General features: G+C 50.9%; 2 protein-coding genes and 1 non-coding gene across 4 annotated transcripts in view; 1 reads left to right on the forward strand and 2 right to left on the reverse strand.

Moving 5' to 3' along the window:
• Positions 936 to 3,771, reverse strand: LTC4S (leukotriene C4 synthase). Its single transcript, XM_003123645.5, has 5 exons — positions 3,602 to 3,771; positions 1,737 to 1,836; positions 1,576 to 1,646; positions 1,407 to 1,488; positions 936 to 1,173 (listed from the first exon to the last, which is right to left on the reverse strand). Exons 1-5 carry the CDS (start codon positions 3,657 to 3,659, stop codon positions 1,044 to 1,046), a joined length of 441 nt encoding a protein of 146 aa, XP_003123693.2. The 5' UTR covers positions 3,660 to 3,771; the 3' UTR covers positions 936 to 1,043.
• Positions 1,180 to 24,637, forward strand: LOC106507308. Of its 2 annotated transcripts, none has more exons than XR_002341723.1 (5): positions 1,180 to 1,459; positions 15,032 to 15,124; positions 16,313 to 18,412; positions 19,355 to 19,437; positions 24,115 to 24,637. It is a non-coding gene; the product is annotated as an uncharacterized LOC106507308 (transcript). The 2 variants fall into 2 exon arrangements; XR_002341722.1 differs by lacking the exon at positions 24,115 to 24,637 and having other exon boundaries at positions 16,313 to 17,933; positions 18,375 to 18,412; positions 19,355 to 22,004.
• Positions 20,148 to 26,569, reverse strand: part of MAML1 (mastermind like transcriptional coactivator 1) — a 57,976-nt gene continuing 51,554 nt past the window's right edge. The window contains exon 5 of the mRNA XM_003123646.5: positions 20,148 to 23,420. Coding sequence (XP_003123694.2) covers positions 22,441 to 23,420 — 980 coding nt within the window. The 3' untranslated portion in view covers positions 20,148 to 22,440. The remainder of the gene's footprint in view (positions 23,421 to 26,569) is intronic.

Genomic DNA, 26,569 nt, shown 5'->3' on the forward strand with positions numbered 1-26,569 from the left:
AACCTCGCCCCCAATTCCTGGTAAGGTCCCCGCTGCCCGGTAATTCGCTGGTGTTACTGGCGTAGAATATGCGTCCACACCACCCCTCCTCCAGGTAGACCCGCCTCCTCCGAACCCGCCCACTAGCGCCCTGCCGTATGACCCCAACTGCCTGCAGCCGCCTGTCACCAAGTGCATTTACCCCCCTCCTTCTCAACCCTTTCCTTCGTGGGTCTCAGTCCCACCCTGGTTCACCGTCCCCAAGGCCGAGTTCCTGTCCCAGATCTCCGACTCATTTTAGAGTGTCCCATGCACCTCAGGGCCTTTGCACACACGCTGTTGCCCTGCTTGGAAAGCGCCTCTCTTCTTCCGGCTCATCTAAACGACTCTCTAGGGGTTTTCTGCCTGACCGGCGGGCCTTCCCCAAATCTGGTCTCCCAAGGCAGTTGGACGTTTTCTGGAGAGCGCCGATCACAACTACACTGACTGCATTCACCTTCGTTCCCAAGGCTCCTCTCGCCGAGGCAAGTTACCCTGAACCTGTTCTAGATACACTGAAACTGTTCTAGATACCGGTAGCCGAGTACCGACCAAAAAAAGAAAAAAGGCTCTCGTGTTGGCTGTGAAGGCCAGGGTATGCGGGACAGGGAGACTGAAGTTCAGTAGAGGGGCAGACGACCCAGGAAGGGGACCGGAGCGGAGAGCGCTGACTGCAGGGAGCGGGGAGCCGTGGGGTGAGCCTCGGCGGGAAAGGGTGTGTGGCTTCAGCGTCTGAGAGCAGGTTGGGAAATGACTGGATCCGCAGCCCGAAGGACCCCCTGCCCGAGGCAGGCCTCTTTCTTTCCGAAGTCACGCCCCCGCAGCCCACCTGATGTTCTGGCCCGGAGCTTAGGCTCCTCCAGGCTCCACAGCTCGCAGTGCGCGACGCCCCTCCAACCCAGAGAATGCAGTCGGGGTTCGGTTAGGAGCACTTTAATGAGACTAGGATCAGGGCGAGCACCCTCCTCCGTCTTCCAGGAGACTCCAGCTCTACTTCATTTCCGCCCGCCCGGCGTCCCCCTCTCTCAGGCCCTTGGCAGTAGTTCCTGGAGCTCCGTGCGCAGCGCAGCCGGAAGGAAGTGGGCGAGCAGGCCGAGAGCAGCCAGCGCCAAGAGAAGCCAGAGGGCGCACGCGCTTGCGTACATCGGGGCCAGCCTGCGGGTGGAGCTCAGCAGGGATGGGGCGGGGGCGGGGACGGGAGTTCCGCCCCAAACCCTAAGACCCGCCTCCACCAGGACCCGCCCACCTGCCCTCAAAAGGGACCCACCTCCCGCGGGACGCCAGGTGCCGCCCGCCATCCACTCTCAGCTTCGGCCGTCAGGACCCCGCCCACAAGCCAACTACAAGCCTCCCGCCGGACTTCCCGGGAGCCTCGCCCGGGTTCTCACCTTTGCTGCGCAGAGCGGGCGTAGCCCTGAAAGTAGCGGAAGCGTGCGTACAGGTAGATGAGGCCACACAGTGCCGCTGCACCTGAGAGAGGGGCGGGCGGGGTGGGGTGAGCCCAATGACAGGGACCCCCGGGGTTCCAGGGCGTGCACCCTTGTTCTGTGCCCAGACCTTCGTGAAAGTAGATGCCGGCGACCCAGAGCGTGGCGAGGAGCAGAGGGAAGTACTCGCTGCAGTTTACTCTGCGGTGGGGGCAGGGCGGCATGAGGGCGCCTACCTGGGGCCTCCGGGCAGCATCGCTCCCCACCCCGCGCCCTCCCACCGCGCCTCACTGGGCTCGGTAGACACGCTCGAACTCCGGCGGGCCGGTGGTGAGCGGCGGCGACACGCGGAAGGCCCTGCGCGCCGAAATCACCTGCAGGGAGAAGTAGGCTGGGGGCGGAGATATTGCAGGAGTCAGAAATGGCACCGCGACGCCCGCAGCCTCCCTCGGCCCCCGCGTCCACTCTGGCCACGCATATTTTCTTCATCATTCTCCTCGCTCTTCTCGTCAGGACTCCCCCTATAAAGCCTGACGAAGGGGAGTTCCGGCCCCTGTGACACTCAGTGGGGAGGGGAGGGTGCGGGCCTGGGGCTCTGAGAGGTCCTGTCCCACCCAGTGAGTGTAGGGGCAGGAGGATGACATGTCATGGGACACCTGCCCACAGGAGGACTTTGCTCCTGAATCATTTGACTTGCAAAACACAGGCAAATGCCCAACTCCCACTCTCTAGGCCCAGGTCCCTGGATGGGGTATCCCCTGAGGCAGAGCCGGCCGCATCCTTGCACGTGCAGGGGAGCACACACCCTGTGGCCAACTGTCCTTGCCCCTCCACCCACAGAGTCCACAGACCTCCCCAGCAAGCCTGGGTTGCTCTTGGTCCAATTGAGGTTCCCACCTCAGCTGCTCTGCTCAGGCTCTCTGGACCCTGCCTAAATCTGACAGACATCCTCTCCTCTGCTCCCACGTGGCTGCAGCTGGGACTTTTCTAGTCCAACCCCAGGCCACCAGGGCTCTGCCCCTCTCCATCCCAACACAGGTGGGTACAGAGAGTGGGCTTGTCCTGGGAGGTCTGCGTGTATAGGAGCCCTTCCCTTGGCCTCAGGCCAGGAGTCCACCACACACACAGTGACTCCAGTGTCTTCCTGCAAGTCCTGTGGTCCTGGTACCCTTGGTGCCAGGCCCCCTGCAGACATATCCCATGCTGAGTGCACTTGGGTACCAAGGGCAGCTGTGCCAGCACATTGTAGGATCTGGAGGGCAACCTGGTGTCTAAATGAGGAGGGGCTGAGGGCCAAAGTCACTGGTATGGCTGGAGAGCAAGTCAGGCTGTCTGTTCAGTCCCCCCAGGACCTCTGCCCCAGGCTGTGCCTTGTTCTCGCTGTTACAGTGTGAGGCAGTGATGTCCCAAGAAGCTGGAATATCCATCCCGGGAATGGCTTGGCTAGAGCCAATCTGAGAAGGGCACCAAGCAGGCATTTTTGGGAGCTGAAGAGCAGATTTCAACCTTATCCAGCATGGAAAGGGTGCCTTCTTGAAGGCAGGGCCGGGGGATGGGGCCCTCCCACTGGGACACTCAGAGAGGGGACAGCAGAAGAGGGCAGAGATCAGCTGGAGGAGGGCTGCACAGGCACATGACTGACCCGCTTCCATACCCACCATGAGAACATGCATTCATCCTGGCACCCTGCCCTCCTGCTCAGGCCCTACCGCGCAGCACAGCTAGATGCCCCATCTGCTCCCTGAAAGCCGCTGCCCTCCTCTGAGGTCCTTATGCTGGTTGAGGGGCCACCCCCACCCCAAGCCAGGCACCGCGCATGCCTCTCTCAGTTGTCCCTCAGGGGCCTTTTTCTATTTCGCTGCCCATCCCCTAGATCAGGCACCTCTTAGGCTTGGTCCCTGCCCAGGGTTTCACAGTTTGCCCTGCAGACACCCCTCCGGGGCCTCCCCCCTTCCCACCTAGGGGAAGTGGAAGCCCTGGAGCATCGCTTCCTCTGATGGGGGCCAGAAGAGCTTGGGCCAGGAGTCTGGGCTAGAGCCCTCCCTCCGCCCCTCACCTAGGCCTGGGCCCTCCAGCACCTCCCCAGCGCCTGGAGGGTGGAAGGCAAATTGCAGGGGTCTGAGGCCCACCCACCTCCCAAGCAGGAGCCAACCCACCTTGCAGCAGGACTCCCAGGAGGGTGACAGTGGCCAGAAGAGCCACCTCGTCCTTCATGGCGCCGATGGCTCTGTCAGGCCAGGCTGGTGTGTGAGAGGACTGGCCACAGAGTTCTTATCAGCCTCAGTCCGCTGGGCCGAGACTGGGCCCAGGACAGGAAGAGTGGCCTGCTCTCCCCGCCCCTTCTCAGTGGAGGGGGGGTGGGGACGTGACTATGGCCTGAGAGAGCCTGGGAGCCTGGTCAGGCTGAGCAAACAGCAACCAGGGCCAGATGAGAGAACAGCCAGCTGGGGACAGCCCAGCCACCTCCTCACAGTCATTTTGCCCCTTCTGTGCCTAGCCTTGTGCCGGCAGAACTCAAGTTATCCAGCCAGGACTTCAGCCATGGTGTGTCCAGTGTCCACCCAGGCCCTGCATTCTCAGAAGGTCCCAGTTGGCCCTCCAGACCTCCTTTTGTCTTGGGTCTGGTCTCAGGAATCTAGCGGCTCCTACTTGAGTCACCCATTGCCACCACTTCCCATCTATCACCAAGTTCCTCTCATCCTCAACCGACCCCTAGTGCCACCTTCCAAGCCCTGCCCTGCCCCATCTCTCACCTGGCCACAGGTCACAGGCTCCTCACATGTTCCTGGCCCTGACTCCCCACCCACCTGTACACACCCACTCATCTGGTCCCCATTCCCCAACTTTGGTTGTTTGGTAACATGTAATTCTGCAGCGCATCCAAGCACCCAGCCCACACTGGGCACAGCCAAGTCCTTGCTCCCTTTCAGGAGCCCTGATGTCTGCCCCCTCACAGCTCCCTGGGCTCCATGCACAAGGGCCATCCCAAAAGGCCTCCTGGCTGGCCTGGCAGGGTGGGTCAGCCCACTTGGGATGGCCAAACCCATGGTCTCTGGCGCCCCTGACCCTGAAACGGTCTCCTGCCATTTCTATCTAGCCAGCATCCCTTCTTCCTGAGTCCCTAACCCTACCCACACTCTATCCAGTGGCCTGGGCAGAGTTGCCTCCTGCCCCTCCCAGGTCTGTGGGATGGACGTGTGAGCCAAAATTGACTGTGTGAGCCAAGTACTGACTCAAGATGGTAAAATGCAGTTCTGGAAACTTCCTTGGAACTGAGTTCTCTTCCTTAGAAGAGGACTCAGAATGGGGAGGGAGATTACCAAGGACCACTTATGGCTGCTCACCATCCTGAGGAGGATGGATCCAACACAGGGCTAGGTTTCAAGGAGAGAGGTGGCTTTTTTTTTTTTTTTTTTTTTTGTCTTTTTAGGGCCGCACTCAGGAGAGAGCTGGCTTTTGTCTGAGCCCTGAGGCCACCTTGCCTGGAACAATGCCCTGGTTGTTTAGCCTTTCCATTTTGTAAGATGGCCACTTCTTGGAGTTCCCTTCGTGGCGCAGTGGTTAACGAATCCGACTAGGAACCATGAGGTTGCGGGTTCGGTCCCTGCCCTTGCTCAGTGGGTTAAGGGTCCGGCGTTGCCGTGAGCTGTGGTGTAGGTTGCAGACGCAGCTCGGATCCCTCGTTGCTGTGGCTCTGGCGTAGGCCGGTGGCTACAGCTCCGATTCGACCCCTAGCCTGGGAACCTCCATATGCTGCCGGAGCGGCCCAAGAAATAGCAAAAAGACAAAAAAAAAAAAAAAAAAAGATGGCCACTTCTCCTTTTTGCTCAAGCTGGTTCGAGGTGGGTTTTGTTTTGGTCAGCGGTGGCAGAGTCTAGACAGATACACAGGCATAGGCAGGAGCCAGGGAGGCCACAAGCAAGTACAGGCCATGCAGGGAGGGAGGGAGCTGCTGCACCAGGTGATGGGCCACCATGATGCCCAGGTGCCCCTTGCTTGGTCATGCTGGAGAGTCGCCATACATCAGGGTTTTGTGACCTCAGGAGCTCTGCCCTGGCTATCTACCCAGCCTCTTTCCTTGCTGCCCCCAAGCCTGGGTTGCAGTCTGAGGGCTTTTTTGCCTCCTGGGCTCCCCCTGTACCTTTCTACCCTCTCATCACCTGGCCAAGGCCCAGTGAATGCCTTTTGTCCATCATTGCCCCCAGGGTACCAGCTGTTTTACATCTGGGGGCACTGGGGGCTCCTAAGAGTAGGGCTGGATCTCCAAGTCTGCATCCTGCTGTGGACCTGGGCTTACCATTGCAGCAGCAGATGCTCAGTGATGTGGGAATGATTGACAGGTGCTCAGAAACAGAGACAGGAGCACCAGGGAGCAGAGGCCAGATGCATCCTCCAGCCCTCTCTCTGCCCACTCAGCCCCCTGACTACAGCCCCCTGGGCTCGTCTCCTTTCCAGACCCACCTGAAGGGTGGGACACATGCCCAGCAGGCAGGCTACATGCCCATGTGTTTGCACGAGCTTTGTGTGTTTCTGTGCTGTGATCCCAGTGTGTTTGCGACTGTTGCTGCTCACCCATGGGGCTGCTGTGTGTTTGTGCTTCTCTGCCCACATGTAGGCTCTCCTCTCTGCCAAGCTCTCAGTTCCTCTGAGCCCAGACCTCCTCTCTTCCCACCTCGTCCTCTTCTGCCCTGGCAACAGGAAGCTGAGGCCTAAGATCAGCAACTTCAGAGGAAGTCCCTGGGCAGATGTCCAGGCAGAGGCTGAGGTCTCTGGTCTCCTCAGGTCCCTTGGTCTGCACCTCCCTCCCTCTGAACCTGCTCAGCCTCTCAGGCCCTGCGTGGGCTGGGCCTGCTCAGGCTGACAGAGGTCCAGCCTAAGGCCCTCCACCCGCCAGGGCAGCCCCCGAGGCACCAACATCTAGGGAAGTGAAAAAGCCCCTCCCTGAACCCCTGCAGTCCAGATCTCTGACTCTCTGTACTACAACCCCTATGGCCCAGAAGAACATCCTGGAAGCTGAGCTCACCAAGGGCCTCTGGGGAGTGGAAAGACTAGCCAAATGTTACATTGAAAAGAAACCATAGGAGTTCCCATTGTGGCTCAGTAGTTAATGAACCCAGCTAGGAACCATGAGGTTGGGGGTTTGTCCCTGGCCTCCATCAGTGGGTTAAGGATCCGGCATTGCCATGAGCTGTGGTGTAGGTCGCACATGCAGCTCAGATCCTGAGTTGCTGTGTCTGTGGTGTAGGCTGGGAGCTGTAGCTCTGATTCAACCCCTAGCCTGGGAACCTCCATATGCGGAGGGAGCGGCCCTAGAAAAGACCGAAAAATGAAAAAAAAAAAAGAGGAAAGAGTTTTCTGGATTCCCTCACGGCTCAGCAGGTTAATAATCCAGTATTGTTGCTGCCGTAGCAAGACCAAAAAAAAAAAAAAAGAAAAATTTTTTTAAGTTTTTTTTTTTTTTTTGGCTGCACCCACAGCATGTCAAAGTGTCAAAGTTCTCAAGCTAAGGGTGGAACTTGAGTCACAGCAGCGACCCAAGGCACTGCAATGACAATACCAGATCCTTAACCCACTGTACCACAAGAGAATTCACCCCCCCCCAATTTTTTTTTTTTTTTTTTTTTTTTTTTTTTTTTTTTTTTTTTTTGTCTTTTGCCATCTCTTGGGCCACTCCCGCGGCACATGGAGGTTCCCAGGCTAGGGGTTGAATTGGATGTGTTGCCACCAGCCTATGCCAGAGCCATAGCAACATGGGATCCCAGCCAAGTCTGTGATCTACACCACGGCTCCCGGCAAAGCCGGATCCTTAACCCACTGAGCAAGGCGAGGGATTGAACCCGCAAACTCATTGTTCTTAGATTCCTTAACCACTGAACCACGACGGGAACTCCCCCAAAAATATTTTTTTTGAAATTATTTTACTTACCAAAAAATATTGCAAAAACAGCATAGTCCCTATCACCCTAACGTTAAAATCTTATATGATTATAGTTGTAACTAAGATATTCTTTTTTTTTTTTTTTTTGTCTTTTTTAGGACTGCATCCACGGCATATGAAAGTTCCCAGGTTAGGAGTTGAATCAAAGCTGCAGCTGCTGGCCTACACCACAGCCACAGCAACTCAGGATCCAAGCCACATCTGTGACCTACACCACAGCTCATGGCAACGCTAGATCCCCAACCCACTGAGTGAGGCCAGGGATTGAACCTGCATCCTCATGGATTCTAGTTGGATTTTTTTCCGCTGCACCACAAAGGGAACGGCACCTCTATTATTTCTAACTCATCATTTCCATCTTTCCCATGGCACCCAACTCTATAGTGGTATCTCCTCTCACCCATCCTAGACTGCTGAGAATGGCCACTATGGGCTTTGGAATGATGCTCGCGCCCCACCCCCACCAGTGCGTTCCTGTTGTCTTGGTAAATGGCATGCTCTAAGGTCTTGGAGGACTGTGGGACCCAAAAGTAATTTAACGCTGACATCTAGGAACCCAAAGCACTGATGACAGTGCCATGAGGCTCCCATTGCGGGGGACCTTGGGGGTCAGGTAACAATCCAAGAGTGTTCTAAGCCTCCCAGATCCAGTCCTAGCACATGGACCCACTGGGTCCAAGACCTGTGGGTCATTTACCTTATTCCTGGATATATTGTTAGAATGGTCACAGGAGGCATTTGGCAGTGTGCAAAAAAAAAAAACCCTAATACATTGGTTCCAGCCAACACCTAAAGATAGTCGCCAGACCTCCTGACCTTAGAGCATTTATTTTAAAATCTTACAATTTCAAGAAATTCCTCTGCCCCTTTAAGATGTATTGCTATCTCCTACAACTCAGGAGTGTCTTTCACAAGGACCTGAAAGTCATTCCTTTGAAATGTCATCATCAGGAAGACTGGGGTCTCTTGTCTGCCAGTCTCAAAGGGAGGAGAGAAACCTAACTTCATTAAGTGCCAGTTATCAGACAAGGATGGCCTAATCACTTTGACACTGGCCAACCCTCTCACCCACATTTTGTTATTTTTTACTTCCCTGATTTTGTTGGAGTGCGGGCTTTGTTACTTCCTTTACCTAATATCTAACTTTATCTGTGACAAAAGTAACTTTTTTTCCCATTGAAGTGTACAAGTATCTTTGTAGGGCCACACTTTGAGATTATGTAAAAAATCCTGTTACTTGTCAAACTTTCACCCCTCGATTTTTTTTTTTTTTTCTTTTTAGGGTTGAACCAGCAGCATATGGTGGTTCCCAGGCTAGGGGTCCAATCGGAGCTGTAGCCGCTGGACTACATCACAACCACAGCAACACCAGATCCGAGCCACATCTGTGGCCTACACCACAGCTCATGGCAATGCAGGATCCTTAACCCACTGAGCAAGGCCTGGGATCGACCCTGCGTCCTCATAGATACTAGTCAGATTCGTTTCCGCTGAGCCACGATGGGAGCTCCTCACCCCTCAATTTTAACAACTATTCGTGATTCCTCCTTGAATCACTTATTATTATTATTATAAAAATAAATTTTGGAGTTCCTGTCGTGGCACAGCAGAAAAGAATCCAACTAGGAACCATGAGGTTGCAGGTTCGATCCCTGGCCTTGCTCAGTGGGTTAAGGATCCGGTGTTGCCATGACCTGTGGTGTAGGTCGCAGACGAGGCTCAGATCCCGAGTTGCTGTGGCTCTGGCGTAGGCTGGCGGCTGTAGCTTTGATTAGACCCCTAGCCTGGGAACCTCCACATGCCACAGGTGCAGCTCTAAAAAGACAAAAAAATAAATTAAATAAAAAATAAATTTTATTGGAGTGTAGGTGACTTCATGTTGTGTTAGTTTTAGCTGTATTGCAAAGTGAATCAGCCTTGCATATACATATACATCCATTCTTTTTCAGAAGTCTTTCCCCATGCAGGCTATCACAGAGTATTGTATAGATTTCCCTGAGCTATATAGTAGGTCCTTGTTAAGGGTCAGTTTTGTACATATCAGTGTTTATATGCCAATTCTAATCTCCCAGTTTATCCCTTCCACCAGCGTTTCCCCTTTGGTAACCATATGAGTCACTTATTATCATTAGATGGTTGTCAAATGGTGATTTTCTGTCTTTCTCTCTCTCTCTCTTTTTTTTTGTCTTTTGAGGGCTGCACACGTGGCATGTGGAGGTTCCCAGGCTAGGGGTCAAATTGGAGCTGCAGCTGCCAGCCTACACCACAGCTCATGGCAACGCCAGATCCTTAATCCACTGAGCAAGGCCAGGGATCAAACCCGCAGCCTCATGGTTCCTAGTCAGATTTGTTAACCACTGAGCCACGACGGGAACTCCCCAAATGGTGATTTTCTTATCCTGTCATTCTTTTTACCTTTATTAATAAGAAAGCGATTTCCCGTCTCCTCCACTTGTTAACTTATCTGAATCATTTCGGATTCATACATTCTTAAATTAAAAATACTTACTTTGAATAATTCTTTAGTGCCACTACTTATTTTGATGTCCATGTTGTCCCAAATTTGACCACTGTGCATTCCTTCAAACTGGCTTCTGTGTCCTTTTGACATGTCCCTATCTTCCTTTGAGCATTTCCTTATTTTCCATCACAAGGTTCTCAGAGTGCTTTTAAGTACTCTCGTTAGGTAAGACTTATTTATTTATTTTTTTCTCTTTAGGGCTGCACCTGTGGCATATGGACGTTCCCAGGCCGGGGGCTGAATCTGAGCTGCAGCTTCTGGCCTACTCCGCAACTACAGCAATGCTAGATCCAAGCTGCGTCTGGGTTTTACACCACAGCTCACAGCAACGCCAGATCCTTTACCCAGTGAGCAAGGCCAGGGATTGAACCTACATCCCCACAGATGCTATGTCAGGTTCTTAACCTGCTGAGCCACAATGGGGACTCCAAGACCTATTCTTTTTAGTGGGCAGTGGTATTTAGAATCCAAGGTCTGGGCCCAGGTGCACTCGCTGCTGCTATGATATCATGACTTACCAGCCAAGAGAACTGGGAAAGAGAAGTATATACATACAGGTGTGTGTGTGTGTGTGTGTGTGTGTGTATGTGTGTGTCTACATATATAGTGTGTGTATATAATATATATAGTGTATATGTATACACAGAGAGATATACATATAATTATATTTATCTGTGTTTAAAAAACCATGAGTTTGCACTGATATTTTTAGTTCTAAACCCCAAATCACAGGGTTCATTCTGTCCTTCCTCCTTTCCACATTTATAACTCTTAGCTTTCTCCAGTAGTGAAAAACCTGGCTCCCATTATCCACAATGTTATTTACTTATTTGCGCAGATAGGAGTTCCACAGTTGTTAACTTAGGCTTCTAGAAACCTACAAACTAGAGCTGCATATCTGTTTAGCTTTCCCTTTGTCTTTGGCCAGAGGGCATGTAGTCCAAATGTGATACATCTGAAATACTATTTGGTGTATGTGTTTCTCATCCTTGTTGATTTTATTTATTCTCTCGCTCTCTCTCTCTCTCTCTCTTTTTTTTTTTTTTTTGCTTTTTAGGGTCACAGGTGGCATATAGAAGTTCCTAGGCTACAGGTCAAGTCAGAACTGTAGCCACAGCAATGCCAGATCCAAGACATGTTTGCGACCTTCACCACAGTTCATGGCAATGCCAAATCCCTGAGCAAGGCCAAGGATCGAACCCGTGTCCTCATGGATACTAGTCAAGTTCATTACTGATGAGCCACAATGGGAACTCCTATTCTGTCTCTCTCACTCTTTTTTTTTTCTTTTTTTTGAGAATGTAAAACACTCACAAGATTCCAAAAAGCTGCTCAGAGAACCATCTCTGCTTCCAATCCATTCCTTCAGTCCTTGCATCTTCACCCACACCTCTAGTAACTCATCCCTTCAGTTTCTGGTTTATCTTTATTTCTTTTTGCCAAATGAGCAGACACATGTAAAATTTTCTTATTTCCTCTTTTCTTTCTTTCTTTTCTTTTCTTTTTTCCTTTTTTTTTTTTTTTTTTTTGTCTTTTAGGGCCGCACCCGCGGCATATGGAGGTTCCCAGGCTAGGGGTCAAGTTGGAGCTGCAGCTGCCAGTCTATGCACAGCCACAGCAACGTGGGATCCAAACCGCGTCTGCGACCTACACCACAGCTCATGGCAACGCCGGATCCTTAACCCACTGAGCAAGGCCAGGGATTGAACCTGTGTCCTCATGGATGCTAGTCGGATTGGTTTCTGCTGTGACACAACAGGAACTCCTCTTTTTTCTTACACAAAAGGTAACATACTAGATATGCACTAGTATGCACTTTGCTCTCTTTCCTACCGAAATATCATGGACAGCAAACTGGACCCGTTCATAAAATTTTCCTCATTCTTTCTTACTGCTGCAGGCAATCCCATTGTATGGAGGTATTGGAGTTTATTCAATGATCCTGTTGTTAGAGTGATCTCAATATTTTGCAATTACAGTGAATAATTATGCTGTATTTTTTTAATATAATAATTTTGGGGGGGGGTCTTTTTTAGGGATGCACCTGCTGCATATGGAGGTTCCCAGGCTAGGGACTGAATAGGAACTGTAGCTGCTGGCTACACCACAGTCACAGCAATGCCAGTTCCAAGCCACATCTCAACCTACACCACAGCTCATGGCAATGCCGGATCCTTAACCCACTGAGTGAGGCCATTTTCATAAAATGGTCCACATCCTCATGGTTTCTAGTCAGATTAATTGCCATTCATTGCTGAGCCACGATGAGAACTGATATAATGATTTTATAAAAGTTAATTTTTCTGGGAGTTCCCTGGTGGCTCAGTGGGTTAAGGATCCAACATTGTCACTGCTGTTGCTCAGATTCCATCTCAGGCCTGGGAACTTCCACAGGCCACAGGCACAGCCAAAACAAACAAAAAACAAAACTTAAATGCAAAACCATCCATTTGTTTGGAGCGAGTTCCTCAGAAACAGAGCATTTGCATGCTGTGTATTTCTTGGGGATTGGGCCTGGAAAAAGCTGTAAAAGAGGTGAGGGACACAGGACACAGGGGTGTGAGATGTGCTGTGGTTGCAGCTGAGCCTTAGCTGGCCCCAGACAGGTCCCTGGAGCCAGGAAGTCCTTCGAAGTTGTTCCAAATTGGAGCTAGCAGGTCAGGCCTTTGCACAACCCGCACCCTCACCCCCCAGGGCACAGGAATCTAAGACGCTGGGCGGCCCCGGTTGGTTAGAAAGTGTAAACTGGGAAGAGACAGCTCCCTTGCAAAGGTGAGGGATCCCTCGGTTCTCAGCCTGCTGCCCTTGGGGGTTGAACGTGGGAGTGAGGGACCGGGAAGCTGGGGCAGCTGGGGTGGGGCGCCACAGCGCCGCCTAGAGGCCATACCTTGCCACTCCAGTCCACTTGCTTCATACACTACATCAGCTGATCCCACAGGCACTGTGAAGCTGGGGTGGCCCCTTGGAAACGTCCCAAATTGAGGAGAGGGGCTGGGCCTTTGTACCCCCATATTGGCCAGGTCCCAGATGTGGGCTGCCCCTGGGTAGGGGCATAGCCACAGGCAAGGCTGCTCCCTTCCTCTGAAGGCAATTCTCAGAAAGACTCAGCTGAGATCCACCAGCAGCCATCACTCCTGGCGTTTGAGGGAAAAAGCCCCTCAGTCCAGAAGGGGCAGCTGAGCTAACACTCCATCTGTATGGCAGGACTGGGCTCAGACAAGCCCTGTTCTCTTGTTCTAGTCGTCGTAACACTGTGGCAGGGCTATAAATTGGGTTGGATGGAGAGAGGAGCCAACAGAGTAGGTTGGATAGGATAGGTTTGACAGTGGGAATGAGAATTTAAGAAAAGTGTCTTTTTGGAGTTTCCACTGTGGTGCAGACTTTAACTGCAGTGCGGGTTCGATCCCCGGCGGGCGAACTTCCCCATGCCATGGATGTAGGGGAAAGAAAAAAGAAAAAAAAAAAGGCATCTTTTATTGCACAAACAAGTATCAAAAAAAGAAAGAGGAGTTCCCGTCGTGGCGCAGTGGTTAACGAATCCGACTAGGAACCATGAGGTTGCGGGTTCGGTCCCTGCCCTTGCTCAGTGGGTTAACGATCCGGCGTTGCCGTGAGCTGTGGTGTAGGTTGCAGACGCGGCTCGGATCCCGCATTGCTGTGGCTCTGGCGTAGGCCGGTGGCTACAGCTCCGATTCAACCCCTAGCCCGGGAACCTCCATATGCCGCGGGAGCAGCCCAAGAAATAGCAACAACAACAACAAAAAAGACCAAAAAAAAAAAAGACAAAAAAAAAAAAAAAAAAAAGAAAGAAAGAAAGAAATGGCCTGGGGAGAGATAAAACTAATACAGCAGATTTGGATTTCTTTACTACTTGGGGGCAAAGACCCTCTTGGACCTCCAACTACAACACATTATGATATAGGAAGGATGGCAGTATTTGCAGCTTTTGACTTATCAGATGACTCTGTGTGGTTGGGCTTTGCCCTGAGTTATAGAAAATGAGTACTTAAGAAAGTATACAGCCAATCTAGGAGTTCACATTGTGGCACAGCAGAAATGAATCCAACTAGGAACCGTGAGGTTGGGAGTTCCCTTCATGGCTCAGTGGTTAACGAATCTGACTAGGAACCATAAGGTTGCGGGTTCGATCCCTGGCCTTTCTCAGTGGGTTAAGGATCTGGTGTTGCCATGAGTTGTGGTGTAGGTTGCAGACACAGTTCAGATCCCTCGTTGCTGTGGCTCTGGCGTAGGCTGGTGGCTACAGCTCCGGTTGGACCCCTAGCCTGGGAACCTCCATATGCCACGGGAGCGGCCCAAGAAATGGCAAAAAGACAAAAAAAAAAAAAAGGAACCAGGAGGTTTCAGATTCAATCCCTGGCCTTGCTTAGTGGATTAAGGATCCAGCATTGCTGTGAGCTGGGGTGTAGGCCGCAGATTCGGCTTGGGATCTGGCATGGCTGTGGCTGTGGTGTAGGCCTGTGGCCATAGCTCAGATTCGACCCCTACACTGGGAACCTCTATATGCCCTGGGTGCGGCCCTAAAGAGCAAAAAAAAAAAAAAAAAAGGTATACAGTCAGTCTAGAGCCTTAAAACTCAAGATGAGATGGTGGTGGTGTCAGTAAGTGATACATCCAAAGGCAGTACAGCAAACACTTACCTCAGCTGCATCAACAGCAGCTAGTTCCTTCACAATTATTCAGAATACGTAATTCCACTTTTACTTTCTTTAACCTTGAACTGTTCTGCTTTCCAAATACAGACACATGGAGCCTTCTGCTTGGACTCCCTGGGTCGACCTAATGGCTCCTGCATGCGCAGTGCACCTGTCCGGCCAAGACCCACTGTGTCACCTGCAGCAGAATTATCTTCTCACCCAGCCGCACTGGACAGACTGGAATCCTTTCTTTTTTTTTTTTTTTTGCCTCACCTGCGGCATACAGAAGTTGCAAATTCAGGGATGAACCTGCGCCACAGCAGTGACCACACCAGACCCTTAATCTGCTAGGCCACCAGGGAACTCCAGGAACAGGGAATCTTGAGCCACCTCACCCCACCTCACGGCAACTGCTATATTTGTTGTCATGTCTGTTTTTTGCAGCCAGTGGCATCTCCTTTATCTCACATAGGTTACTTCTCTCAGAGTTTGTGTCCCTCGACATTGATATCAAGGTGGACCCTTGCCACGTTTTCTGACCTTGCCACGCTGCTTTCTGCTTTGGGTGAGTTTAAAGCTATTTTTTCCAATTTTCATACAATGCTCTGCATGCACAAACTAGAGTCTGCAGCCCTGCTTAAATGCAACCATGTGGAGAGCACTTAGCTTTTGTTTTTCTTTTTGTTAGGCTGCTCCATGGCATGTGGAGTTCCTGGGCCAGGGGTCAGACCTGAGCCACAGTTGTGACTTACACCACAGCTGTGGCAATACCAGATCCTTAATCCACTGTGCTGCCCTGGGAAATATGTCCCAGTGCTTCAAAGATGCCACTGATCTTGTATCACCACAGTGGGAACTCCCCAAGTTATCTTTGACACATAAGCAAAGGCAATCTGAAAATTGGCAGGTTTATCACCAGCTTTAAGACTAAGGGGGAAGGGTCCAGCAAACTGATCCCATGTGCAGAAGAGCTGATCTGGGAGTTCCCTTTGTGTCTCAGTGAGTTAAGGACCTGACATTGTCCCTGTGAGGATGTGGGTTTGATCCCTGACTTGGCTCAGTGGGTTAAGGATCCAGCATTGCTATAAATTGCAGTGTAGTTTGCAGATGCAGGTTAGATCCGCTGGTGCCATGGTTGTGGCATATGCTGCAACTGCAGCTCTGACTCGACCCCTGGCCTGGGAACTTCCATATGCAGCAGATGTGGCTTAAAAAGGGAAAGAAAAAAAAAGAAGAGCTGATGTATTGTCAAGACATCGCCCACCATTCCTCATGCCTAGAATTTTCAGTTGACTAGCCTTGGACCAAGTTCACAGGCAACCACCATTTCGTATCTTTCAACAGCTTCATAGCCACATTGCCACTTCCATGCCCTCATCAGCTGATTGGCCTTAAGGTTGACTAATTGATAAAGATGCCAACAATGGGACAGTCCAACCCCAGGGATGAACGTGGGACCCTGTCTTACTTTGAGCATCTCCTTGGGCTGGGCTGGCAGAGGCCCAGTGTAGTGCAGACCGGCGGCATAGGGCTGCAGCGCTGGGGGCACCTGGCGGAGGGACGTGACCCTCTTTCCTGCCATATGCAACGTACATCCTTTGTGATAGATTTTCTTTCTTTCTCTTTGGCTATACCTGTGGCATGTAAACCTTCCTGGGCCAGGGCTGGAAACTGCCACAGCAGCGACCCAAGCCGCAGCAGTGACAATGCCAGGTCCTTAACTCACATGCCCTTTGTGCTTTTAATTGAACAGGTGTTGGACCTCTGTTGACTTGGCTTTTTCAGCGCTCCTCCCCTCCTGGTAACAGCAACCCCCTCTTTTGGGGAGCAGCCTTTTCCATGCCACGGGGTGGTGAACAGCTCTTCCCCAGAGCTTTGCCTGGATCCCCTCCAGCCCTGGCCTCAGCTAAGTGTCTCCTCAGCTAAGTGTCTTGCCCTGCCCGCCCCATCTAAGTCTCTCAGGCCTCACCTCCCCCGCTGCCCCGGCCACCCAAACACCCCACTATCTTACACTTTCGTTTCTTCCTGACACCTGCCATTCTGAAATCATCTGTCACCTGTCTATGACAGACATGCCCTTCACCTGAGACTGAAGCTCCACGGGGCAGGGCCCTGCTCGCCTACACTGCTGCTACGTTGCCTGCTCCCAGCATGATGCCTGGCCATAGCAGCTGCTCCACAAACACGGGCAGAGGGAGCGGTGTCTCACTGAGCCTGCCGCCATCACCACAGGAGTCTGGTTTGTGACTCTTGACAGATACTGGATAATGACCAAGTGGCAGAGATCACAACACTCCTGAGGTCTGGCTTGTTCAACACGGATAGGGATAGAGTAGGCACAGGTGGGTGTGGAAGTCCCCACAGGGGATCCTAGATAAAGAGGGAAACCTGGGGGTTGTTGGGAGGCTGCTGTAAGTTCAAGAAAACAGGCAGAACAAGGCAGGCTTGCTTAACTAGGGGAGGTGCGAGAATTGCCTCAGGTCATTGGATGAGGGATGGGATGAGGCCTGCATTCAGATGCAGACCAAGGGTAAGAGTTTGAGGACCACCCTTCAGCTGATTCAAATAAACACCTTACCGGATACTAAGGAGGAGCTACTACTCCCAGAAAGGAAGAGGCGGGCCTTTCCAAACCCCCACGCCTCTTGGATGCTCAAATTGTGGTCTGGCCGCACTGGTGTCCTGGGCTCTCCTGGCTCTGCTGGAGAAGGAGAGCGAGGAGCCCAAGGTGAACCCCGACCTGCTGGCCTGCCTGGACCCCCTGGCGAGCATTGTGGACTGGGTGCTGCTGGGGAGCCTGGCAGAGCTGGAGAGCAAGATGTTCCTGGCCCTCCCAGTACTGTTGGTCCTGCTGGCATAGACGGAGAAGCTGGAGCTCAGCCACCGCCCCCCCCACCCCGGACGTGCTCACCTCACTGCAAGCTCCTGGACCCTCGGGAGCAAGAGGTGAGAGAGGATTCCCCAGCGAGCACGGTGAGCCTGATCCCCCCGCCCTGCTGGCTTCACTGGCCAACCTGGTGCTCAAGGCAAACCTGCCGATGCTGGTCCCCCGGCCCCACTAGGAACACTGGTGCTCCTGGACCCAAAGGTGCTCCTGGAAGCGCTGGTCTTCCTGGTGCTACTGGTTTCCGTACATATGCTGTTTAACCTCTAGGGTGGCTAGGGAAAATCATCTTAACCAGAGTCACCTTGGCTTACGGCCTTCCCAGCAGGAAAGGGACAGTTAGCCAGGTGTTTTCCTCTTTCTCTAGGCAGGCCTGGGCCCTGTCGCAGCAGGAAGTCGTTACTGGATGGTCGTCTGGCCCAGTATCCCCTTTAAGCATAAAGGGGGCAAACACCTGGAGGGGGACAGGATAGGGGAGGAGTAGGCACAGGTGGGTGTGCAAGTCCCCACAGGGGGTCCTAGATAAAGAGGGAAACCTGGGGGATGTTGGGAGGCCACAGTAAGTTCAAGAAAGCCAGCAGAACGAGGCAGCCTTGCCTCGTGGAGGTGGGACAATTGCCTCAGGTAATTGGGTGGGAGGTGGGATGAGGCCTGCATTCAGATGCAGACCAAGGGTAAGAGTTGGAGGGCCGCCCTTCAGCTGATTTCAATGTACCCTTTAGGGGATACTAAGGAGGAGCTACTACTCCCAGGAAGGAAGAGGCGGGCCTCTTCAACCCCCGTGCCCCTAGGATGACCAAACTGTGACCCCCCAGAGCCTGGGGGCAGAGCTTCCTTGCTTGCCCACTTGCATCTCTCACAAGTGTCCTATCCTGAGAAATCTGTTTCTTGCCTCTCTCCTTGTCTCTCACTGAATTCCCTCTGCGCGGAGGCATAAAGAACCTGAACCTCAGTGAGACCAGACATGGGGTGAGTCATTGTAATTTTGAACTGTGGGTTTGAGTCCCAGTCTGGGTTTTGGTTGGGTTCAAGTCCCAGTATGTGGGTTCAAGTCGCAGTAGGTGTTCTGGCTAGGTTCAAGCTGTTAGTGCTGTCAGTTTCAACACCTCCTTTACTTTTCAGAGTTACTCTGTAATATATAAAACAGGCTAGGGACAGGGAATGTTCAGGGTTTCATAAACCTGATTTTTTTCCTATTGGCTTCCAATAGAAACCCAAAGGAGTTCCCATTGTGGCACAGTGGGTTTAAAATCCAGCTGCAGCAGCTTGGGTCACTTCGGAAGCAGGTTCCATTCTTGCTTGGCCCAGTGCAGTGGGTTAAAGGATCCAGTGTTGCCCCAGCTGTGGTATACTTCACAGCTGTGACTCAGATCAATCCTGGCCCAGGAATTTCCGCTGGTGCCACCATAAAATTAAAAAAAAAAAAAGCCCAACAAAACCAGCATTCCAAGTTACTGTGTTTAAAGCCTTGGTTAATTTTTTTTTTTTGGTGGTTGTCTTTGTGCCTTTTCTAGGGTCGCTCCCTTGGCATATGGAGGTTCCCAGGCTAGAGGTCTAGTCGGAGATGTAGCCACTGGCCTATGCCACAGCAACGCGGGATCCGAGCCGCGTCTGCAACCTACACCACAGCTCACGGCAACGCCGGATCGTTAACCCACTGAGCAAGGCCAGGGATGGAACCCACAACCTCATGGTTCCCAGTCGGATTCGTTAACCGCTTTGCCACGACGGGAACTCCTAATTTGCACTTTTTTGATTACTAATGAGAGTGAACCCCCACCCCGCCCCAAACATATTCTGCGCCTTCTCAGCCAAGATTTCATGGGTCTTGAGTTTTTTTAACTGTACTTTATATTCACAGCTAATTAGGCTTCACTTGAGTAATCAAACCTTTTCATCCCATCATGACAGGTTTCCTCGCTGAAAGCTGCTTTCCTGCCCTTCTTGGAGCTCCAGCTTCTCCAGGTCTGACCAACTTCCAAGCTATGGCTAAGGTGAGAGGTCTCTGAAAAAACTTGCCTTCCAGGTTCCTGGTGTGGCTTCTACCACCATCATCTCACGTCCCTCATGGTGTGACATTGACGGGAATGGGTGAGTGAATCTGTCAGAGCACTTGTACTTACAATATAAAAGGAAAAGTCAAACATTTGAATTGCTAATTAGGACCTAAAGTATCCCTGAGTGTTACCTGGTCCAACATCCCTCACTTTAGATGTAAGGACATGGATGCGCCAGAGAGGGGAGACTGGTGGCACTGCTAGTTTCCTATCATCAAAAAACAGAAGGTAATCTGAGGGAAAGCAAACCAAACACTCCGGCCCACACCCATGTGCATCAAGAAAAAAGCTACATCGCAAAAGGAAACCAACTTCCAAACAAAGCAATTGTGTCCTGGTCCACCTCCTACCTTTGCTGGCACAGCCATGTGAAGTGAAATACACGGGCAGTTTCTGTACTAGCAAAATACTTTTATTATTTTATATGATAAAACAAGGAAAGTAAAGATTTCTTTTTGGTGTATACCAGAGTTAAGGGAAGTAGAAAATTAAGGGGATTAATAGGACTTTTAGGTACTTTGATGACAGTAAAAAGTTAACAATACCAACTGTTTGCCATAAAACTTATCATAGCTCCCCCAAAACATATATATAAAGGATCATAGTTTTAAAATCTATAAAAGTAAAAAATATACAGTCAGAAACTCTAACACTTATTCCATCTTTAATAAAAAATTGTAAACATTTATTTACACAAAGCAAATGTGTATAACAAAAGTCCGAGCACCCTTTTCTTTTGAGTCATGGCTCCTGGAAGATGGGGATTTGCACTGAAGTGGAGTTGTCTCCTTCCCTGACTACCCAAAAACCAGATTCATAAATAAAAGCCATGGGCAGCTCCCTGGGGAGACCCTAAGCATCACATTTTATTGCTCTGACACTGAAGCAAGTGAGAAGCCTGCTGTCTGTCTAGGCAGCCCTAGGGCTAAGGCAGAGGCAGCCCTCCCCAGAAGGGGGAGGCAGAGGCGTGAGCGCCTGCCGGGGGACAGAGGTGAGCAGCAGCCAGAGAGAGATCAGGAGAGGAACAAGGACCCACCACCAGCCTTCAGCCCGCTATTTTTGGTAGAAAACCCGCTGAAGTCACCCTCTTCCCCTTTAGATTGGGGAACTCACTCAGAGGGTGGAGTCTTCACTGGCTTTATGATTCATTCCCTTCTTTGAGAGCTAAATTCAGCATCTGGGGAAGGCAAGGAAGTGTTTAAAGGGGAAATGGCCCAAACACCATCCATGGTGCCAAATGGCTATTAGAGAAGAGGATCTGAGGGTCCACGTACCCCCATGAAAGGCACTGCTGGTGCAAAATAATTACCAATGTATGTACAACCCTTCATCCCCTCAAAGCCACTCAAACTGGTTGTGTGACTATTTTCCTTGGCTCAACTCCTTACATACGATACTCCTTGAATTACTCTTTCTGAGGCTCCAGGGAAACAAAAATGGGGATGTGGTTTCTCCATAGACCACTCTGCACACAAGCCACTCTTTTCAGTGTACTATTTTTTCTCCAACACTGTTTAAAAGGGTCTCACCCTGCGCTTTCCATAAGTTGAAGTGCTCTCTATTTGTTTTCCACAGTCACAGGTAATACTGTTTTGTGGACTCTTAGCTTAGTCAAGTCCATTACTTTGTAGACTTATAAAAGAGAAATCCACTAGAATCTTTAGAAAGGATGTATTAGTGTTATAAAGCAATTCTCTTTAAAAAGTGCAAGTCATCTGATGAGGGAGTGGCAGAAGTAGTAAAACAAAGTGGCACTCCTTCCTCTGGCCGGGCCCGCCCACTCCCTGCCAAACAGGGCAAGCTTCTTTTTCTCCTTCCCCCAAACCTTTGCGTTGCGGGGAGGGGATACCTCCCCCTCCTTACAATGCTAGGATTCCCTAGGGAATTCTAACAACTCATTCTCTTCCCCTAAATCTAGTAGATCAGTGCCTTAAGGAGGTTTTCCATTTGGGCCAGAGAGAAAAAGAAGGGAAGGCAGATGGGAACTAAAGACAGTGTGAATGAAGGAAAGACATCTGTGCATAACTCAATAATGATCACTTTCCTAACAGGTTAAACATGAGTTTTTGGGGAAACTGCAAAAGGTAGGAAGTTACAACAAAAGACACAGGAACCCCAATTATTCCATTTCAGCATTTAGCCTGGGGATTGCCTGGGGTCTGGCTACCAAGGTGTAGGAGGAGGATTCCGCGGCCTAGGTCCTCCTAAATGCCAACCTGGGAGAACAGCATTCTGGGAGGAGGAGCTGAGGGACAGACCACATCTGTGTCACTAGCTCTGCTGTTTCACGGCATCCTGTTTCTTTTTGGCACATGCAATTAGAGCCTGCACTTAATGGAAATGATTTTCCAGTGAGCCTCCCCTTCCCCTGAAAGCTGACAAAGAACAGGAATAAAAAAGGCTCTTAATCAAAAAAACCCCAGGTTTCCAATGCCACATAATCAATTTAAACCATCACCTATTCTAATCTGTTTTAAAATCTTAAAAATTAAAAAAAAAAAAAACTTTTCTATGCTACAAATTGCGAATGGTTCTGCTATAAAGTTTGAACAAAAATTTGTCCCCAACCCTGGGGCAAGTGGAGAAATCTTGGATTAGGTCAACACGATGGCACAGATTTTTATAAGCCTGACATCGTGGGGCTTCACTGTTGGTTTTGGTCATTTGGATAGAAAACCACCTATAGGACCCTGTCCTGTTATCCCAACACCAGGTAACGATGCCAGCAGAGGGGTGGGGCCAGCCTGACAGACCACAACTGCTGGCTGGGAGCCCCAGGCCCCACAGATCCTGCGAGGGCCAGGCCTTGGCCCCCGACTTTAGCTCTACCCACCCAGCTCCTCGGGCGGTGGGCTTTTGGTCCAAAGTAGTTGCTCTTTCTTGAATCTGAGAACAAAAGTATAGGATATATGAACACTGAAAACACCACACATCCTCCTGTTACTGAGGCCCTAAAAGGTCGTCCAAATCATTCATCCACTCCTCCGAAGTCCTGTTCTTCAGCAAGGAGTCGATCAAGTCAGCATCTCCAGCCATACTGGCCAACCCGCTGCCACTTGGCTGCCCGCTGTAGGCAAAGGGCAGCTCCTGGCCTGCAGTCCGCACAGGGTAGGCCTGGGCGCAGTGCAGCCCTGCCCGGCCGCCCATCGCTGGGGCAGGGCTCTGGTTGAAGGCCCCCAGCTCAGGCCCGGCTGAGCTCAGGCCCGGCAAGCCCTGCTGTGGGGCTCCCTGGGGAGGTGCTGGGGCAGGGGCACTGGTCCTCTGCTGTGTGCTCACCGGGGGCAGCATGGACCCTGCTGCAGCTGCTGAGCTCATGGGGGCCATGGGTCTGCTGGGCATCGCCTGGGAGAACTGCGGGCTGGACATTTTCAGGTGGGCCTGCTGCATGTGGAAACTGGACGCTGCAGTGAAGGGGCTTACAGTGTTGTTCCCTGGGGTCTGGCTACTCAGGTTCGGCATCCCCTGATGTTGCCATGAGGAATTCTGGCCTCCCATGGTTGCTGACACCCTGGGGACCTGTGGCTTGGTTAAACCGGAGTTCAGGGTCCCCTTATTGTGCTGTTGGGAGAGACCAGAGTTTCCCAGAGAGTTCTGACCATAGGCAGCTGAAACCGAGGTGTTCTGGCCGACGCTGGTCTGCCGTGGAATGTGGGCATGTCCGTTGGTGGCCTGTGGCGGTGGCTGGGTGACTATCTGGGTTATGCCAGAAGCCATGCCATAGAGGCTGCTCTGGGGCATGCTCTGGGAGCCAGTGAACTGTGCCACACCTCGGTCCTGCTGGCCTGAGTTGGAGGGGAGAGAGGAAACTGAAGTGTGTCCAGGGCCCATTGGCATCAGATTCCCAGCCTGAGGGAACACTCGAGGACAGTTGGAGTTAGATGGACCCAAGTTGTTCAGGCCAGGCAAGGCAGCAGAGGACCCTAGAAGACAGAGAAAATTCTGTCAACACAGCTAGCATTTCTTGACCATCACTATGGAGACACCTCTAGGAGCCAAGCAGCAGCCCCTACCCTACAGGCACAAAAGGCAAAAATCAGAACACCAGATACCTTCTGATCAGTGGAACCTCGGAGAGAGCCCTGGGGGCCAAAGGTTTCCAACAGGGTGGAATGGAGTTCAGTCTGGAGCAAAGACGAGATTGAGACAGGCAGAGAGGAAGTGGCAAACTCTGGCTAGGATGTGGGAAGCACGTCTGGAAATGTAAGTGAAGAGATGGTCCTGACCAGATCCAGAAGAGCTGCGGCCACCATATACAGAGCCAAAGGGTAACTGGATTATGACTCTGGTTTAGACCTTGCTGGACACGGACTGGTAGACCCCCTCAGATGAGAGGCCCACACAATGTGGTGCTGCAGGGGAAAAGTGAGGGAGAAGCCTAGGCTGAAATCAGAAGACAGTTACTCTGTACCTGCTCTATGGTGGGTACTGGGCTGGGGAGATGGCATGGAATGGGACAGAGAAGTCCTGTCCTCAGTGAACTTGCTGCCTGGGACTCTATCTTAAGCTATGGTGCACAGTGACAGCACTGAGATGGTTTTTGTGGGTAGGAAAGATACTATTCGGGGGTTGGCCATAACTGAGTACAGTGGTTTTTCCTCTTCCTTTTTCCATTAGCACCTAACTAAACACTGAGTTGAGGAAAAGAGAAACAGCTGAAATAGTCCACTTTACTCCAGTGACAACTCACATCACATGGGATGAAGAGGACAGCTGGCCAAGAGCCAGGCATCCGAGATGCCTATAGACTGCAACCCCCAAGTCCTGGTTTAGCACACACATAAAATCCCATTTAGTCTCCTCTGGAATGCACAGCTGTGGTCAACTTCTCTGGGACACTTTATAGTGAGAATCACTGTCCAAGAAAAGCACTGGTTTCGAAGATATCCCAAGAGCTAGGAAGGCAGGTAGGGCCCAGATTTTATTGCATCTGTCAACTATATTTCTGGAGCAATAGCCAAGCAGTCAGGTTTCCTCACATAACTGACACATGCCAGTTGAGATCTCAAAAGGCTCCCTGCCCCTTTCTGGTAAACTCTATGCTGCTGCTACTGCATCTATGGCACCAATGTGAGCAGAAAGGAAGAAAGAAGCAAAAGCCCAGACAAGTACATTAAGCTCTCCTTATCTGGAAAATAGAAGAGGGTCATTTTTTGAAGAGACACCTAACAGAAGTAAATAACTTTCTTAAGAATACAGAAACAGATGGGATTAAGATGGCAGAACAGAAGGCCTGGAGCTAACTTTCTCTCATAAAAACGACAGAATTACAACCAAATGGTGAACAACCTTCAACCAAATGGACTGGAAACTTTCAAAATGGTATCTTACAACAGGAGTTCCTGTCCTGGTGCAGTGGTTAACAAATCTGACTAGGAACCATGAGGTTGCAGGTTCAATCCCTGGCCTTGCTCAGTGGGTTAAGGATCCGGTGTTGCCGTGAGCTCGAAGACGAAGATCGGATCTGGTGTTGCTCTGTGTATGTAGGCCAGCAGCTACAGCTCCAATTAGACCCCTAGCCTGGGAACCTCCATATGCTGCATGAGTGGCCTTAGAAAAGGCAAAAAGGCAAAAAGACAAAGGAAAAAAAAAAAAAAAAAGATATCTTACTACAGAAGACAGAGGAGGCCACATAAAGATGGTAGGAGGTGCTATCACATGATATAAGCAAGCCCATACCCACCGGGTGGGCAGCCCACAGCTGGAAAGTAACTGTATCACAGAGACTCACCTACAGGAGTGAGAGTTCTGAGCCCCACGTCAAGTCCCCACGCCTGGGGATCTGGGACTGGGATAAAGAGCCCCAGAGCCTCTGGCACTGAAGGCCAGTGGGGCTTGTGCACAGGTGCTCCACAGGACTGGGGGAAACAGAGACCCCATTCTTGAAAGGCACACACAGACTTTTGTGTGCACTGGGTCCCAGGGCAAAGTAAAGGTTCCAGAGGAATCTGAGTTGGACTTGACCTGACTGCAGTTCTTGGAGGATCTCCTAGGAAAACGGGGTGACTGTGGCTCATTTTCGGGGAAGGACATTGGAGGCAAAGTTCTCTGGAATAATCATCAGCATGTGTTCCTCTAGAGATGGCCATTTTGGTAAAATCAGGCCCCGCCCATCAGGGCTGAGAAGCCCCAGGCCAAACAATAATCCCAGGAGGGATCACAATAACACCTGTCAGTAAACAGGCTGTCTAAATACCCTCGAGGCACACAGCAGCCTCTAATCTCACAGAGATAAAGCCCACCCACCAGAGGGTTAAGAATAGGCCCCACCTCCCAGTGGGCAGGCACTAGTCCCTCCCATCAGGAAGCCTACAGCAAGCCCCCCCCCCCCAACTTCAGCCACAAGGGGGAGGACAGCAGAAGCAAGAGAGGCTACAACTCTATTGTCTGCAAAAAGGAGAGGACACCAAAAACCTATAAAACTGAAAAGGCAGAGAACTATAACTCAGATAAGGGAACAAGAAAAAAAGAACAGCTAAATGATCCAGAGATTATCAGCATCCAGGAAAAAGACTTCAGATTGATCATAGTGAAGATGATGCAAGACACTGGAAATAAACTGGAGGCAAAGAGAAATAATTTACAGCAAACACTGAGCAAAGAAATATACGATTTAAAACTTAAGCAGAGATGCAAAATACAATAACTGAAATAAAAATTCTTTAGAAGCAACCAGCAGCAGAATATGGGAGGCAGAAGAACAAATAAGCAAGGTGGAGGACAGACTAGTGGAAATCACTCATGTGGAACAGAAAAGAGAAAAAAGACTGAAAAGAAATGAAGACAGTCTAAGAGAACTCTGGGACAATGTTAAGCACACCAACACCTGGTATTATAGGATTGGTGACAGAAGGAGAAGAGAGAGAAAGGGACAGAAAAAATACTTGAAGAGATATAGCCAAAAACTTCCCTAACATGGGAAAGGAACCACTCATTCAAATCCAGGAAGCACAATGAATACCATATAAAATAAACCCAAGGTGGAACACCCCGAGACACATATTAAATCAAACTGACCAAAATTAAAGACAAAGAAAATACTGAAAGCAGATAGAGAAAAGAAACAAATAAC

Source organism: Sus scrofa, chromosome 2, assembly GCF_000003025.6.
Source record: "Sus scrofa isolate TJ Tabasco breed Duroc chromosome 2, Sscrofa11.1, whole genome shotgun sequence".
NCBI lineage: Eukaryota > Metazoa > Chordata > Mammalia > Artiodactyla > Suidae > Sus > Sus scrofa.